This window comes from Zonotrichia albicollis, chromosome 17 (genome assembly GCF_047830755.1).
Source record: "Zonotrichia albicollis isolate bZonAlb1 chromosome 17, bZonAlb1.hap1, whole genome shotgun sequence".
NCBI lineage: Eukaryota > Metazoa > Chordata > Aves > Passeriformes > Passerellidae > Zonotrichia > Zonotrichia albicollis.
Window position 1 is genome coordinate 15163117 of NC_133835.1, and position 18444 is coordinate 15181560.

General features: G+C 52.3%; 1 protein-coding gene across 1 annotated transcript; it reads left to right on the forward strand.

Annotated features, from left to right (window-relative positions):
* The first annotated feature begins 3608 nt into the window (after positions 1–3608).
* PEDS1 (plasmanylethanolamine desaturase 1) lies at positions 3609–16944 on the forward strand. The gene is made up of 6 exons (XM_074553353.1): positions 3609–3838; positions 6835–6954; positions 12513–12604; positions 14035–14179; positions 14826–15038; positions 15798–16944. The coding sequence occupies exons 1-6, from the start codon at positions 3712–3714 to the stop codon at positions 15917–15919; spliced, it is 819 nt and encodes a 272-aa protein (XP_074409454.1). The 5' UTR covers positions 3609–3711; the 3' UTR covers positions 15920–16944.
* Positions 16945–18444: the final 1500 nt, after the last annotated feature.

Below are 18444 nucleotides of genomic sequence, written 5' to 3' on the forward strand. Positions count from 1 at the left end.
TTCACACTCCAGGTCTACATCAGCTGCCTCTGGAATGGCACCAGCTTTGGGGAGATGCTGTGAGTTTAGTGGTGATGGCTCACACACTGAAGTATTTATCAGAAGGTCTCTGGACCCAGGATCATACCCCAGAAAGAGCCTGGCTGACATTTCTGATGTTTCTTGCTCAGCTTTGTCCCATTTATGATTTCCCTGGCAGTAGCTGTTGGCAGGTCAGTGAGATCAGAGCTGCATGGCACTGGAGCTGCTCCCCCAGCCTGCAGAGCTGCAGCTGGGGCAGCAGAGGGGCAGAGCAGGGGCAGCAGGGCAGTGCCAGCAGTGCCTGAGCTGCTGTGGGCAGTGTTGGAGGTGGCTGGAGAACAGGAGCGATCCCAGAGCAGAGTCCCTGCCAGCAAGCACGGAACAGCTCTGGGGGTAGGAGGGGACCTTGCCTAGAACACTGACCTAAAAAGAGCAATGTTGCAATAAAGGCTGTGAAATAGAGAAGTAAAATTGAAATTTATTTCTGAGTATGTTGAGCCCTTTTTTCCCTTCTCCCCAGCCCCAGGTCTCTCTTTATTCAGCTGCACACACCATATGCCAACAGCAGCTCACCAGCCGTACCTGGCAGAGCCCAGGTTTGGAACCATTGCTCTCCACTTGTGTTCTGTGCTGTGAAACAGCAGCCCTTACTGAATGTCAGACAGGGACAATGTCTCGGCTCGAGAGAGGCTGGCTCTCCTGCCTGCCCCAGCTCGGGCCAGGCTCAGCCTTGGCTGCATTTGAGCCCGAGGAGGGATTGCCACACGGTGCCCGCAGCGGGCGGCTGCGCTGGCAGTGCCAGGGGCGGCTGCAGGCTGTGTGTCCTGGCCTCCTTCGCTGCCTTTGTTGCAGAGCACAGTCCTCCCCCGAGCCTCCCTCGCCCCGCTCCCCTGTGATGGGCTGGCACACGGGTTCTGTTGGTCTTTGCTGATTCTGTGCTCACCTCTGGCCCAGCAGGCCTGGCCTTTCAGCGCTGCTTGCTCAATCCCCTTTATCTCCTCGCTGCTCTTTGCCCTACTGGCCGCGCGGAGACGACACCTGGAGACTGACACCGGTGGGACAACATCGGCCAAATTCCCTCCCTGACCCCACGGAAAATTTTCCAGAGCAAATCCGAGGTCAGAGCACCCACGCTGTGGCTCTGAGAAACAAAGAGAGGACGAAGAGTCAGAGCACACAAAGGCCCATGGAAGGGAACAGTGACAAAGCAAAGCCACAATCTCCATCCTGCATGGCAGAGAAAGTCCCTGCTGGAGCTGGCTGGCTGGAAGGATGTGGGCTGTCAGTCTGAGCAGGGACAGTGAGAGGTGACTCTGAGTTTTACGAGGGGCCCATTTCCTTGTGCTCCATAAAAATGGCAGAGAAGCTGCTGTCCACTAACTGTCCGAAAGTTCTCTGTAGCTGCCTGACATTTCCTGGGTAATTGCAGCCTCCTGCTTTGATGAATTTGTTACAGATCATGCATTTGTGACCTCTAGTGTACCCAAGCTTTCAAAAGATCCATCAAGGGAAGATGAATTCTATTTTTCCAGGGTACCCTGTGAAGTGTCAGAGGTTCCTAGTAACAGAACTTGGTAATTCACTTAGGAAATTTCTAAAAGAGGAGAACTCCTTCGAGGTCCTGAGGCTGTGGGACAGACAGCTTGGACTCCATGTGGTGTATGGCAAGGGGCAACATAAAACAAGGGAACTTGGAGAGGGGGTGACAGGAAAAGGGGCGAAGGTGAAGAAATAGAAGATTTTTTTCTTTATTAAAAGCGTTAGAAGTCTGTGCTCTAGACTGTACAAATCCTTGTTTTCCATCTGCTCTCACCCTGTGCCGAGCACCACGGGGAAAGTGGGGCTGCCAGGAATCGGCTGGGGCTCGTTGTCAGTGAGCGCTGGCGCTGGCACAGCCGCGGGGCCGCTCCGTGACACTGGCAGCTGGCTGTGCGGACGGGCTGCCAGGCGGGGCAAGCACGGCGCTCTGTCCTCCCTCCGCTGCCGCTCCTCGGCCCCTGCCATCTCCCCACCTTGGCATCTCGCCTTTGGACGGGAGCCGTGGGAGTGGCTGCTCCAGCTCTGCCACCCACTGACACTTTCCCATGCCAGAGAGAGTCCGGCGAGGAGCCGCAGCCAGTTCCTGCTCCCCGGTGCCCCGGGGCTCGGGCGGAGCGGGCAGGTGCGGGGCCGAGCGCCCGCGGGGCTGCGCTCAGCCCGGGGATGCGGCCGGGACGGGGCCGGGTGGCACCAGCGGCACCAGCGGCACCAGTGGGGCACCAGTGGCACCGGTGCCGCTCCCCCGGCGCGGGGTCAGGGAAGGGGTTCGGTGTGTAACGCGCTAAGCGCCGCTGTCCGGGGATGGCTCCGGGCAAACGGCTGCGCAGCCGTGGGCGCTTTCCGTGTCCCGTCCGGGTCCGGCGGGGCTGAGGCGCGGCAGGGCCATGTCCGGGGCGCGGGGACCGGCAAGGAGACCCCCCGATCCCCGCCCTTCCCCGATCCCGATCCGGTTCGTGATCCCGATCCCGATCCCCGCCCCGCGCCCGGCAGCAGGCTTGGAGCGCCACCTAGCGAGCAGGGCCGTGCCGTGCCGTGCCGTGCCGTGCCGGGCCGGGCCGGGCCGTGCCGTGCCGTGCCGGGCCGTGCCGTGCCGTGCCGGGCCGTGCCGTGCCGTGCCGTCGTACGTACAGGTGCGGCTCTGGTCCCGCCGATTCTGAGCCGTTATCCAACAACCAAACTTCGGTAGCAACGTGTCGGTGCTTGTTCGCCCCGGAAGCCCCTCGGCCTCGACAAACCAAGATCACCAACACACCTTGGAGGTGACTTGGGAACGTGCCTCAGCCACAGCCGCTTACATCCTCCTCTTACTCACAATTCGTACGGGCACGTGTGCCCGCGGGGCCGCCGGGGCTGTCCCGGCACCCCGGTTAACAGCGGCCATTCCCGCTGTCACCATTCCCGCTTCCCAGCACCAGGAGCACGGCGCGGGCCTTCGCCCGCAGACCGGGGAGCGGGCACGGCCACCAAAGCACCGACCGTGGCCGCATTGCCGCCGCTGTGGCGGGTCACGGGCACGGCCACCAAAGCACCGACCGTGGCCGCATTGCCGCCGCTGTGGCGGGTCACGGGCAGGGTCACCAAAGCACCGACCGTGGCCGCATTGCCGCTGCTGTGGCGGGTCACGGGCAGGGTCACCAAAGCACCGACCGTGGCCGCATTGCCGCCGCTGTGGCGGGTCACGGGCACGCGCCGGCGCTGCCGCGGAAACAGCGCCCTGCACCGGCAGAGGGCGCGCGAGGCACCGGGCGGAGGGGGCAGTGCGAACGGGAACACCCGGGAGCGCCCGGCCCCGCCCCGGGCCCGTTTCCGCGGACTGGACCAGGCCGCGCCCGCCGCCCCACCCTGCCCTGCCCCGCCCCGCCCGGTCCCGCCCGGTCCCGCCCCGGCTCCTCCTCGGTCCCTCCCCGGCCCCGCGCCCGGCCCGGCCCGGCCGCCCCCGCCCCGCACTGCGCCGCCGGCCGTGCCGCCGCGCCATTGGCTGCTGCGCACCGGGCGGCGCTGCCCATTGGCCGGACGGGCGCGCGGCGGAGGCGGCGATTGGCGGGAGGCGCAGGGGGCGGGGCCCGGCGCGCCCGCCCCCCGCCGCAGCGCGGCCCGTTCCCGTCGCTGCCGGGCGGGTCCGCGGGCCCTGCGCGCCCATCCCGGCCGGACATGGCCGAGAGCGGCCCGGGGGCGGCCGCGCCGCGGGACGAGCCCGCCGAGGAGACCGAGGGCGGCGGGCGGCGCTGGGGCGCCCAACACGCCGGGGCCCGCGAGCTGGCCGAGCTCTACTCGCCAGGTGAGGCGGCGCGGACGGGCGGGGCCCGCGGGCCGGGTGCTCGTGGCCGCTCCTCAGGACCCGTTCCCCTCAGGCCCCGTTTTCGCCGGGCCCGGTTCTCCCGTGGCCGGCTCCCCTCGGGCCCCGCTCTCCCCGGCCCGGCTCCGGGCGCCGCGGCAGAGCGGGAAGGGCCGGGCTGGCGGCCCGGGGCTCGGAGCGGGGCTGCGGCTCGGGCCGGGCTGCGGGCGGCAGCGCTGGCAGCCACAAACTGCCCGGCAGGGACGTTCTGCCCTCTGGGCCCGGCCGGCAGAGCGAACCTTCCCCTCGAGCGCAGGTGTGGCCGCAGCACGAGGTGAGAGCCATTGCTGCCCTCGGAACCGCTGCCCTGGGCGCTGCGGGCCTGGCACCGCACAGCCGGCACCGGGATCCTTCAGTCCCTGCTCCGCTCCTCCTGCACCTTGGAACTCCTCATCGAGCTTTACTTTGGCATTTGGGTGCTCAGTAAATGGCTGTTTGACTATGCTGTGGAAATAATTGCAAACTCCTTGTAAAAAAACATAATTTGTTTTTAGCTCACTGCTCAGTGTGAGCCATGCTGGGTACTCCTGCCATTCCTAGAGAATCCATTCTCTGGTGAAGAATTAGGGGAGGGAATGTGTTTTCAGTGTCTTGTGGTTCCCAGCAGATCACTAGCTTGCACACCCAAGGCAGTTCCTGCACAAGCAGGTGATCTTACTCACACAGAGCCTTGTGATGATAAGAAATCCCAAGGCCTTTGTTCGTTTGTGTGACTGGGGCACGTCTGCCTGTTTCGGTTTATTTTGCTCGCCACAGTCTTGCCTTGAGCAGGTGCTTTGTGGCACCTTTCAGGCACTGGGACTGACTGCTGTGCTTTACACAAAAGCACTCACTGGCTTAACCACTGCTCTGGCTCATAAGGAAAAGCTTTCCCTCCCCGAAGAGCTTGCTGCCCTTCTCGCTGGCTGTGGCACATGTACACTGATATATCAGGGAGCTGAGGGTGTATTAGACATGCAGGTTTCTTCTGGAATTACATAAATAATTTACATAAGCAATGCCAGAATATGTATTACAGTGGTAGCGTATCATATTCAAATTCTGAATCCATAAGAACAGGGCTTGAGTTGAATTGTGCAGAGTGAACGTGACTGGAATATTTCCCTGATTTCTTGAAGCATGTACTTTGTGGCTTTGGCAATTCATTCCCTCACAGGCTTTGGGGTTTGAGTGCATTTTAAACACAAGTTATCAGCGCTGACTCAGTTCCTTGGTTTGCCTTCCCAGCGCAGAGCTGAGGCTGCGTTTTTGAGCCTGGCTATCTGGACAGCCATGCTGGATCCCTGTGTTCAGACTACAGAGGTGTTTGCACACACTGAGCTCGGGGGACTTGCCAGCCTCCTTTCCAGCACTCAGCTAATTGTTCCATGAGGATCTACCCACTTAGCTCCTCTAATCAGGGTGTGGTTTTCTTATGAAGGAAGTGAGTGTTAATTAACTCTTACTTTCATTACTCCAGGGACCTCTTTATAGAATCACCCACGTTGTGACCTGATGCTGCTGTCAAATATGGCTGTTCTTGTGTCTTAATTTAATTTTACTATTCTCTCCTCTGCTACTGCAGAGAGTGTTAATTTATATGCCCATGGCCCTTCTAGAACGTCTAAAACTGACCTGTCAAAGTCTCGGTTCACACTTTCAAATATTGCCTTATAGGCACGTTGGCGATAAGACTGATCCTGCACTCATGTTCCTCCTTTCCCTGCTCATTGTGTGGTACAGTGAGAAGGAGGACTTGATTTAGCATTTAGGAGGAGAAATCTGATCAGGCATTAGGTCAGCAGAGAGGAGGAGTAGGACGGAGCTGAACACGTGCCAGGCCTGAGTGTGCCTCTGCTCCGGGGAGAGCGTGTGCCCCTCTCTGTGCTCTGCTGTGCCCCAGGGGCTGGGGAAGGGCTGTGGGGTGAGGCTCTGGGAGCCCTGGGCACGAGGGGCTGTGCTGGCTGAGCCCCAGAGCACGCAGGGACTGGCCTGGCAGCTCCTCAGGGCATTAAGAGCTGCCTGCAGCCCAGGCCCTGCCGCTGACAGCTCAGATCTTCTTGGCCCTGGGTATTAAAGGTCTGTTTCTGTGCCCTAATCCTGCAGGTTTCACCCTGAGTGTTGCCTGTGCTCTGCCTCGGTGCCTCGTGGGGATGCAGCAGTGAGGAGCAGGGCAGCCCTCTGTGCTAACCTGATAGTGCAAGTGTTACCGCGCTCTGATGTGCCTGCTCCCTTTTTATAGGCAGTAAATGATTTTTTCATAGAGGTACAAAGTGGTACAGCAAGGTGCAGGAGAGAATTTGTGCCAGTTCTTTCTCTTTTCTCGTTCTGTCCCTTGTCATCTCAGAGTTGCTGAGAGTTGCCAGCCTGTGCCTGGGAGCAGGAAGGCACAGACAAGACAGCAGTTGAGGGAGAAGCTTCAGGGGAATACTTGTGACACTAGACAAGCCATTCCAGGGCCACCAAAATCCAGAATGGTGAGAACAGTGCTTTTTCCTGTTAGTACAACAGCTTTATTCAAAATCTCAGAGCTTGTAAATATTATAGATCACAAGGTGATTTAAATATGTTTGAGGCCAGAAATTTGTTCCCAGATTCAGCCCTTCCAGCAACACTGAATATTGGATGAAATGCAAATTGAGAAAAGATGTGACGTGGAGGGACTTTATGCCAGCAATCTCAGGGAGAAGGAAACTAGGACAGTGTGAGATGGTGTCTGATTTGGCCCTGTTAATTGGACAAGGGCAGAGGGCAGAGGGTAGGAGTGGCTCAGGGAAGAGGAATGTCATTTAAGAAAATGTGTGCACTTCCCATAGATAAATAAGTTTCTGTTTCAGTTCCCTGTCAGACAAATGGAGCAAGTCATCCAGGCAGTGGAATGGTCTGTCTGTTATTTCGGGTTTCACATTGTCCTCTCAGATAAAAGTAAAACATGCTTTCTCCCTTGTTCTTTCCAACAGGAAAGAGACTACAAGAATGGATCTCTGTCATCTTATGCTTCTCTCTGATCTGCTTCAACTTTTACAATCTCCTCTTGTACCTGCGGCTGGAGCACACGCCCTCGGTCCTCGTTGGGATCTGTAAGTAGGGGCTGTTGCTGCTGCCCAGGGCAGGACTCATTGGGATATGTTAGTAGGGGCTGTTCCTGCTGCTGCCCAGGGCAGGACTCATTGGGATATGTAAGTAGGGGCTGTTCCTGCTGCTCAATGCAGGACTCCTGTCCTGTGGGGTCCTTCAAGCTTGACTTGCTATTGAAAGGGAGAGGGACACCTGTGTGTGAGCCTCTGAAACTGAGGCCCTCTGCAAAATGGGTTACTGCTTTGTCTTTACATTTCACTGGCTTCTCAGTCCCTCAGAGGGGAAGTTTTGATGTAGCTGAGTAAGTTTGGTGTTCCTGTGTAGTCACTGCAAGAGTAAGGACTATTGAGAAGGAAAGGAGCTGTCAAAATGGTCAGAGTTGGGAACAAAATACATTGCTTGACAAAAATATTCACAAGAATTTTCCAGAACGCAAAAGCTCAAGGGAAATGTCATAAAAGGTGCTTGAGGCATCAAACTGGCTTCATTTCTGGGGACTGCAGACTGAACACAAGAATTTTGGAGAACCGTGCTTTCATGTCAGGATGTGATGTTTGGCCTTTATTATCCTGAATGATGACTTTTTCCAGGAGTATAAGAAAAGTTGATTCCACCTCTTCTGTGGAGGAGAGGAAGAACCAGTGAAGGATTCTGATGGAATATTCAGAAAAAAAAATAGCTTTGCTATAACTGTGTGGGGTGTGTGTTTTAGAAGAGAATGGTACCTGTTCACCAGCAGTGCTGGGCATTGCTAATGAGTTCAAACTAAACAAACCAACCCCACCCAGACGCTGCCCCGGGTTCAAGCAGTGGCACTCTGAGCTCCTGCCAGAGCTGGGACTGCCGTTCCTGGTGTCTGTGGGGAGCTTGTTGGGGCTGGGGGCAGCAGTGGCCTCACTGGGACTCACAGAGCTCTCCTGGCCTAGTTCAGCCCTGCCTGCTCTCGGCTGATGAGGTGGAGGCGTTGGAGGAACGGAGAGAACAGGGCATGGGAATGGGAGCTGCTGCTTGGGGATGAGGGCACAGCCAGACAGGAGAATCAGCAATGATGCTTAACCTGTGGTGCAATCTGTTTGCAGCTGCCTTTCATCTCAAAGTTAATATTGATAAAAGCTGGAGTTCTCTGATATCCTGGTTACCAGTTTAACTGATAAAGCAGCCAATTCACTGATAGTATTATTTAAGTAGTAGTGAATGATTAAAGTAGCAGAATCTGGATTCTGTGTAAATAAAGTGGTGTGGAAATAATTGATAGTGTATACAAAAATGAGTGCCATAAAATAGTAAGTGCTTCAGGCTATCTTGTTTTGCTGTCTTCAATACATTATTTCTCCAGCTGAAGTGTGAATGATGTCTGTAATTCACACTGATTATTAGGTTTTATTGCATATTATGCAAGTCATATCCATAAAAGTCCCGATTCCTAAATACGTGAGGAGCTCCACGGGCAGTTGGGAATCCTGAGTCACCACAGGGTGAGGTGTGCTCCATTGACAGCTTCCCTCAGGCTTCTTTGGAATATTGACCTTGAGCTGAAGTCATAAAGCAAACATTCTGCTAATAAAGACAGAGCTGTGATCCAGTTCCTGCCAGGTCTTTGTCAGTCTGTTCCAGGGGCTGGATCTGTCCTGCTGCACAGACCTGTTCCCTGCACAGGGACCCTCTGTGTGCTCTTCTGTAAATACATGCTTTCCTTTAGGAAATGAGGCACTTTGAACACTGCATCACTCCACTGAGCCTAAACCCTGTGTGTGTAATTAAAGGCTGTGTCACAGCTTCTTTCTTTGTGCCTTTAGAGGCACACGGGATTGTAACATGAGCAATACCGTAAGTGCCTTAGCCTGGAGATTGCTGGGGCAGGAGAGGCGTGTCCCTGCTGTGGCTGGCAGTGCGGCAGCCCTCCTTCCCCAGGGTGTCCCTCCCCAGTGCCATGGCAGGGTGGCAGCGGGTGGCACGCAGGTGCCCTGGCCCTGCTGAGTCGCTCGGGGCCTGCAGGGGAGCCCAGCACTGAGGGGACACTCGGTGGCCTCGCCTCAGAGCAGCTCAGGCTGTGTCATGTCCTGCTGACTAAAGATGAGCGTGCTGGACAGGAAGAGCCACGGGGCTCTCTTGCCTTCCAGGCTGCTTTAGCAGAGATGAGACCATTTCCTTCCCCCCTCACCAAAAGAAAACAGAAAAAGAGTGGGCAGAGGATGGATTTCTGCTGAGGCCTGTGCTCGCTCCAGTCATGCCCTGCTCTGGGTATGCTCAGCTGCTGGGCAGCCGTGGAGCTGTTCCTCTTTCTCAGGTCTGAGTTTGGTGTTGGATTTGCATGCACACAAGCATGCAGTGCAGGCAGGCAGCCTGGCTGGGGACGGGGCTGTGGGGCAGCTGGAGCACCCCCGTGTTTCCCAGTGCAGCAGGACAGCATGCCAGCAGTGCCACAGAGCCAGAGCAGCCTCTGCCACTGTAATTGAAGGTTGGTAGTGCCAGGGACAAGGCTGGCAAAGGGATCATTGTGTGGCAAGAAGAAAAGCCTCACCAAGACATGTAATATCAGGCTTGAAAGTCCTCATACCTTCAGGTGAGCTTGTGGTGTCCAGCCTATTCAATATACACGAGCTGAGTATATAGTTCATATATTAATAACATCTAGATAAAAGTTTGGCAAGTTACAGCATGAATCTTGGTTTTCATTTCCTCTCCTTCCTCCTATTTTTGTATAGGGTTTTAAGCCCCTTTTTTCAGGCATGTGACTGTTATCTGCAGCCACATGGGTTGGTGACAGGCACTGTTCATTGCAGTATTACAAAAAAAAGAAGAGTTAACTTTGTGTTGTAACCTGTTTATATTCCTAGGAACTGCCCCACATAGAGCAGATATCTTTAGGAACATCTTGTGACATGATACAAGTTACAATTAATTACTGCTCTCTTGAAAGATGGGCAGCTATTTTTTAACCCAGATGAGGTGCATGTTTCAGTTTTGCAGAGCTTGTGGGTTAGCCAGAGAGCACACAGGAGGAAATCACTTAGGGCAGTTTCAGAATAGAAACTGGATCTCCTCAAGGCCCAGAACTCTTTGTTTCAATCTCCAGCAGCTCTGCAGGGCTGCCCTTGGTCAGGAGTGTGTAACACACGGGAGCTGTTGCACACCTTGGTGGAAAACACTGCAGAGACATCAGTGCTGGCTGAGGTGAGTGCTGGGCACCTGGCTCAGGTGTCCACACCCTGCTGCCCCACAGCTCCAAGGGTGCCACTTGTGGGCACTCTCAGGTCCAGTTCTGGCTCAAAGTCCCTCTCTCTGTACTGAGATCACTAAATGGGGACTCCAGGTGACTAAGGCATTTTATTTTCATAAGTATATAAGTGACAAACAACTGGTACTTTGGCATATTGATATGTAGCCAACAAGATTTTTTCTGAGTGAAGTTAGCCATGCAGACCATTTAATGCTGTTCAACCAGTTCATACAGCCCCGATTAAACACGGCTGTACTTCCTAGTGATGTTACACAATAGTATCAAGTTATTAAATAACATCATATCGTGCTTTCTTCCCCTCCAGAGGCTCTAACTGGATTTTTACTGTGAATATGAAACTTTGTATACTTTGATATAAGACTTCCAGGTTACAATTTGATCATTCAATCTATGCAAAGCCAAGCTTACTCAGCTCATGCAATTTTGGTGAAGTACAGGTTTTAATGGTAAATGTGCCCAGCAGTTTTGTGTCTCGAAGCTCTTGTGGGGCCTCCTCCTTCTGCAGGCCCCAGGAGCAGCCTGGCCACGGGAAGTGGTTTGAGAGTCACCCACTCTCAGAGCTTGCAGGTTGTCTCTCAGTTTGACTGAAACACTGGAGAGGGGCCTTTCCTGGGTCACAAACCTTTCATGTTCCCTGGTTTCTGAGCCGGACACAAGCAGGGCAGAGCTGTGTCCGTTTATTTGGGGCAGGGGCTTATCCAGCTGCATGTCCTGCTCGGGGGAGAGGCCCCTGGTGTTGTGCCTGGGAGGTGCCCACACAGGATCACAGGTGTGGGGAAATGGGACAGAGCAGCATTTCCAGCAAATGTGTGGGCAGCTGAGTGTTTGCTTGGATACTGCTTGGAGTCCATTTGTGCACCTTTGGGTTCCCTGTGTGCTGGGCTGCCTTCCTTCCTGCTCATTCTGCAGTCTGCTTACAAACCAAGGAATGCCAGTGTTCTGAGCAAGCCCTGCAGCTGGTGTCCTTGTGCCCTCCCTCTGTGTGCTCTGAGCATCACCTCCTCCTCAGGGATAGCCCCTGCGTGGGCCCATCCTTGCCCTCTCTGTGAGCTGGAGGAAAGCCAGTGTGTGTGGGTCAGGACTTCCCTGATGCTGCACTGAGCTGGGGTTGTCTTGCTTTTTCTGAGTGTGTGGTTAACACTTCACCCATACTCAGGGCTGTCAGTCTGCTCTCACCCTCCCAGCTCCGATGACAGAGCGCTGAGACCTTGTGCCACCTCTGGGCAGCAGCTGGGCTCCCGTGCCTTGGTGTGCCATGCTCAGTGAAGGCAGTGCTGGGTGTGTGGGGGTCAGCACCCAGCTCATCATTGGGATGTGCCCTCTGAGCCCGGGGACAGGACACACACCGTGTCACCACGCTGGAGCCTCAGCACAGCTCCTGCTCTTTTGTTGTGACTCACCGTGCACAGAGGAGGCAGAGGGGAGAACACACCCTGCTGCAGTACAGCTGGAGCAAGATTGCTGGTAGTTTGGTTTTTCCCAATTGCTTTAGTATAATGCACTGCTCCAGGCACCCTCCATTCTTCCCTTTACCAGCTGACATCAAAGCGGCGCGAGGAGCATCTATTGAGCTGTCAGTGCTTTGCCTCAATTTGCGTTGCTGTTCCTGCAGTTGTTTCGCTGGGGTGATGCAGCAGCTGGAGGCAAGGCAGGCTAATGGGGGCATTACCTCAGCGAGAATGGCATTTGAGTCTTGCAAAGAGAAGTGTTGTTTGGATATCTTGCCCTGAGCCCAGGCTGCCTGCCCTTTCAGCTGCTGGGAGCAGATCTAAATGCTATTGTGTCCCACCCGCCCTTGCTGTGGCCTGTGTGTGGTCTGAAACAAGAACAAATGCACAGAATCCACTGCTTGGAAAATGAGCTGTCCTCAGTGTAATAAGGGGTAGATAAAGAATGAAGAGTCTCCTGCTGCATGTAAGAGTTTGGGCCAACTGGATAATGGATTCAACTGGAGGGGCTGGTTTATAATAGGAGAAGAGCTTTTTTATTTGTTCTCCCTCTCTGAAAATGAAAGGTGAGGGGAAGGACTGCAGAGATGAGCGGTCAGCCAAGCAAAAGGTACCCACTAGGGGAGGTATTTATGTTCTGTAGGAGATGGGCTAAACACAAATACAGATTTAATGAAGATTGCTGCTGTCCAAATGATGTCTTGCTCCTTTTCCTAACTGCCTCGCTGTATGTTTATTCAGACTGGGTAGTCTCACATGGTTGTAAATACCTAAGTTAGAGGCAGATAAACAAGTAAGCTGCTGAAATAAGAATTAGATGTGACTGAGTCGGTAAAATGCTGTGTTTGTCTGACTCTGTCTCTCATTCCAGTTGCAGGAGTTGTTACAGCTGACTTCCTCTCAGGACTGTTCCACTGGGGAGCAGACACCTGGGGATCTGTGGAGCTGCCCATCATTGGAAAGGTGTGTGGTTGTTCCTCAAGCTCAGGAAAGCTGTGCAGTGCCTTTTGCAGCAGTGCCAGTGCTGCCAGCTCTGGCTCTGTGCCTCACCCAGCCCAGGGCCCAGCCTGGGCTCTGCTGGGCAGGGCTGTGTTTGCACCTGGCCTGGGGGACACTGGGGTGGCACTGCTCCCTTCTGTCACCTGCCTGAGGCTGGCAGTGTCTGCAGACCCTGCAGGCTCTGTGGGCACAGCCTGTGGCAGCACAAGTGTTGGACCTGGCTGGGCACTGTGCGTGCACAGGTCAGGAACACAGACTTGGAGAGCTGGCCCTGCAGCTGAACTCCTAATGATTTGTGAAGCATGGGGCTGCTGCAGGAAGAATCATTCCAGTTCCCTCCTCTATGGGCCCCTGTTGTAACACAGTGATATTAGAACGGTGGTGACTGAAGATTTAATTCTGTATGTATTATACACCTGCAGCTACAAATGCCAGCTGCTTAGTGCAAGCTGCACTGGCTTCTGTAGTAGGCAACAATCTGTTTTCTTAATTAAATTTCTTAATAGCTACCATTAATTACTCCTCACAGTGCAATATTAGAAGGATCATTATTTATATAAAAAAGTGAGCTATTCCTTGTTATTATCCAGAGTTACACAAACTACAACAGAATTAAAACTGTTCAGTTTGGCTTTTTTTGTTCACCTTCAATAGGCTTAGTAGTCGTGAACCTCTGTATCTCTGGACCACGGTTTAAATAACTTTTAAAAACCCTACTGCTAGAGACTCTGCACTAAATCACCACGAGCTGAGGCAGCTCAGGACACCTTTGCACAGGCTGGACATGCTGGAAGTGTTAAAGGCAAATCAGTAACTGTGCCCTACACAGCAAAATAATTGCTCTGTGTGTTCAGATGGGATTTCTGCTCCTGGAGGTGACTTCTGTGTAGTCTGTTTGTCTTCCACTGCTTCGTCCAGTCACTGAATTTGCATTTAGTCTGTCAGTGCTGGCATCTGTGGCCCATAAATATGGTAGGCTGAGTCCTAATTTTTTAGTGTTTTTTTTTTTTTTCCTTGGTTGATTCTGCTTAGCAAGTGAATTTCACAGGCTTATTTTGCCTGTGAAGTTAGGGTGCTGCTGCTTTGTTTTTAAGATTATGTACTGAAGGTCCTAAGTGAAAATTTAGAAGAAGAAAACTGAAAAGCAAGGAAAACCTGGATTTGTGTGGGGAAACTGAATTGCTTTGCAAATGTAAATCACATGATCTGAAGTGTCCTCATTACAAAAGTTTGAATGTTGTTTACATGCTGTGTACTATGGAATTCTCTTCAACTCAATCATCAGATTTGAGTGTAAGAGAGTTTGTTGAGGTTATTTTTTTTTTTTTGTAATATTTTTCTTTTCCAAGACCATTATTGAGTGTGGTGTTGTGTTTATCCAATTGTTTTCCCAGGCTTTCATCAGACCCTTTAGGGAACACCATATTGACCCCACAGCCATCACCAGGCATGATTTCATCGAGACCAATGGAGACAACTGCTTCATGACACTGGTCCCCTTGGCCAACATGGCATACAAATTTGTGTCTTTTTCCCCGGGTAAGCTGCTGCTTCTGAGTGCTGTGGATCTAGTGTTCTTGTTGCTATCGAATGAACATTTATCTGTGAGAAGTTTGGAGGAATCCATGGATGTGACATGACAAGAAATAGCTGCTGGAAGCATGGTGCTCCTGGCAGGAGGGAGGGAAACTTTCTTTCCTTTGAGGTGTGATGGCAGAAGGTGGCACGGTGAGGTTCTCTAGCTCAGCAGAGACTCTGGGGCTGGGGAGTTGTACAAGGAAGACTAGAAGTTATGCTAAATGCTTTTATAATAAGAGGGACCAAGCTGTAAACATCTGGGGAAACTCATTGCCCCAAAGTGTGTAACACAAAACAATGCTTCCTCTCTGTGCACAAGTGCTTTATGTGCAAAGCAGAAGTCAAGAACTAAAGGGTCAAATTAATTGTATAGGTGGTAAACTCAGTTTGACTTCCTGTTTATGGTGTGCTGACAGATTCTGGCAGTTCCCAGCCTGTCGTGTGACATGTGGGAATTGCTTGTGGCTCACTGGCCCGTGTGACACTTGTGCCAGAGCAGCTCTGGTGATGCCCCTGTCAGCTCCTGCAGCAGCAGGCAGCCCTGGCTGGCCAGGAGCCTGTCCTGGCAGCAGTGGGCCCTGCCACAGCTGCTGGTGGTGTTTTGCAGAGGCCCTGTGTGAGACCTGTCCCTGGGAGTGCTACGTCTTTGCCCTCATCATCTTCATCACCATGACCAACCAGATCCACAAGTGGTCGCACACGTACTTCGGGCTCCCGCGCTGGGTCGTGTTCCTGCAGGACTGGCACATCATCCTGCCCCGCAAGCACCACAGGATCCACCACGTGTCCCCCCACGAGACCTACTTCTGCATCACCACGGGTATGGCACGGCTGGCACTGCTGCGGGGCGGGCATCAGTGCTCTCAGGGCTCCTGGGAGAGCTGCAGCTGGGCTTGGCACACACCTTCCTTTGTGGGGGAAGCTCTGTGATCAGCTGCAGGAGCCCAGAGCCTGAGGGAGCAGTCATGGTGCTGAGATCTGATTGCCCGGGGTCTTGGTGAGCTCAGGCCACTCGTGGGGTTTGTTCTCTAAAGCTGCTGTTCCTTCTGAAGAGCAGAGTGTCTGCAGCTGCTCTGGAATGCTCATTTCTAAAAGCCAGGCTCCTGGATTTTCAGCATCCACTCATCCTGACTCAGAGGAGTGGACATGTTTGCAGAAAGCTTTAGCTTCCTTTTATATCTGTACAGGTGGGAATGCTCAGTCACCAGTGCTGCACAATCCTAAATAAGTTATCAAGTTAATCAGACAGCTGGAAACAAACCACTCTGGTTCTTCATTCTGTCATTGGCGTCGACAAACGGTTCGTGTGGGTTTTGAAACCTCTGCCAAGAAAAAAATCTAATTCTCATTAGCAGAATGTCATGTAGAAACATGGTACAATTAAGAAGCCTGACTTGACAGATGGTAGCAAAAATCTTGCCACCCAAAGAGCTATTTTTAATTCCTACTATGTCCTGAGAGTTTAAGCCTGACCATTATTAGCAGTATTGGGCTGGTTGCTTTTTTTTTCTCATTAAAAAAATGCTGAACTTTGGATGCTACGACAAACTAATCCTCTTTCTCCTTTGCAATCCCTTAGGTTGGCTGAATTATCCATTAGAGAAGATAAGATTTTGGAGATGTTTGGAGACCATCATCCAAGGACTTACTGGTGAGAAGCCAAGAGCAGATGATATGAAATGGGCTCAGAAAATCAAGTAACTTCTGCCAGCCTTCTGCAATCCTTAACTTGTTGCCAATGTTGTTTTTAAAAGAAAAAAGAAAATAAAGCCATCAGCCAAATTCAAGACCTGCAAAGAAATAACAGACTCTAAAGCACAAACTAAAAAGTGCTAACACAGACTACAATGAAAAGAACTAATTCTTAAAACAATACTTGAAATGAAGATGATTACTCTCACTGAGCACCTTTTTGTGTAGCCATGTCTGCTTACACCTTAGAACTCGTTTCGTCGCTGTATCCGTGAGGTACGGGCACGCCACAGGCACTGCAGGGGCACTGGGGGAGCAGGAATCGTGTGTTGTATCAACATTCTGAACACTTCCCAACAGCTCGTGGCCTAAGACCTGCAGGGAGAGGTGACAGCCTTGTCACTGGGTGTTGGAGTGCTGTGTGGAGCAGTGGGGGGAGCAATGGAAGCCTATAAATCATGACTGCTCAATGCACTCACTGATTGATCCACGTCCAGCTCTGTCTTCACTATCATGTTCAGCCTGATTGATGTCATGTGCAACAGACCAGAGAATCCCGCTCCTCCAGGGGCCACCAATCCTCAAGTGTCTTCAGTTTCCCTTAAAACAAAATTGTTGTACTCTCCACATGAAATTGAGCAGTTTCTGCATAAGCCTTCAACTTCAGGAGCCTCTGAGGAGAGGGAGGGCACCCTACAACACGTGTGTCTGTTCGTGTGGAGTGCTCACTGCTGAGTCTTCTATTAAGTGTTTCCTACCCTGACAATAAATGTTTGAAATAGTTCTAGCATTGGGCACACTGCAAATAGCTGTATTCAAGAGCTCAAGGTATCAAACTCGTAATGTTAGAAGGGAAATGTCAATGACTGGTGTTTTGTTCTTTTTATTTTTTTAAGGTGCTTGCTTGTTTCTGTAAATAATATAAAGCCTTAATCTCTTCTGGTGTAATGGAATAATATTTTAATGTGATGTTTGAATGTATATAATATATTTATAACAAAGCAGTTGGATAATACTAATCACGTTCAAGTCTTGTTGCTGTTTTTCATTGCTGCACTGGCAGCACAGTGCAGGAGCTGGATCAGGGGTTGCACAGTGCCTCGTGCAGTCCCACACCTGAGGCACCTGGCAGCCTGTCACAGCCTGCCTGGGTTGGAGTGATCATCTGCCAGCGTTTCAGGAGCCTGGCACCATGTTAGAGCAGACTTCTGCACCTTTCAAGAAGTGTAAGTAATTCATTCTGCTCTGGATGCAAAGGAGTAACCCCAGTTGCATTGGGGTGAGGAATTTCTCTAAAAACATCCAACAGGCACTTTAGCAAGTTAGTGTGATTTGGATCTCGTTCAGTTCTTGCCTGACTGAAAGCTTAGTGATGATCAAGGTTTGTTCCCTCCTCCAGCTGTAAATGGTGTTAAATTCAAGCTGCCTCTTCCTGAAGAGCAGGGTAAGATGGGTTTGAGTCATAGGTTTAGACTGACCTTGATCTCCACTCCTTCAGATGTGCTGGATGGATTCTGAATGAGCTGGGACCTGGCAACTCCCCTTCAGTGGCAGAGCTGAATGCAGGAGCTTCTGAGCTGGGTTCTGCACATTAAAATCACAGTTGGTACCTTGGTCACACAATATCTCATGTGAGTGTTCAGACCCTTGGAGAACTTAATGCCATTGCATGGAGCTCTGTTGTGTTCCCATTGCCACAGTCACTACCAGGTGTCCATGCAGCTTTGACATTAAAGAATTCTTCCACTTCAGCAGGAGTCCCAAACTGCCTTCAGCTGATTGTGGAGAGCTCTGCACAGAGCTGGGTGGATGTTCAGGGCTCAGCCTGAAGCACTGGCTCCTCGGAGAGCTCTTTTCACCGCAGGTTTAAATGCCAAGCAAGCTGCAGTGGATGGAGCAATGGATTTGGGACACAGAATCAGCAGAATTTGTACTTCCAAAGTGCTGTTGAAGGCATTGCTGCTGCCTTACTGGAAACAAATCTGAGCTACTCATACTGGTGGCTGCTGGGACTATTTATCTGTTAATCTTACTTAATTATGAGAAACTGGGACAGAGTTAATCTCCAGCTGTATTTTCCACGTGGATGCCGTGCTGGGGCAGCCCTGGCTCTGTGACCCCACACCCGACGTGGCTGTGGCTCCTGAGGTCCCTGTTCCGCCCCTTCAGAGACGTGGATGCTCCCACAAAACCAGTATGGCAATTCTGGAGCAAAAGGCTGCCTGGATCCTTCTTAACAGCTGTAAATCTGGCTTAAGAAAATTTGTCTTAAGTTGATTAGGAACAGATTAGAGCTGAAGCAGAATAAGGCACTCCTGTTGAACTCCTCAGGGATGGATGGCCTGCATTTTATAATGCTTTTAAATGCTTTTAAAAGCTCTGATTTCAGTCTCACCTCCACGGAGAACTCTTGCCAGGCTCCTGCTCTCAGAAGGACTCTCAGGCCTCCAGCTTTTGCCAGGGCTGCAGTTGCCCTCCTTGAGTGGATCTTGTGGTCAGGAGGGCCTTGGAGGAGCATCCCAGGAGCAGGGGTG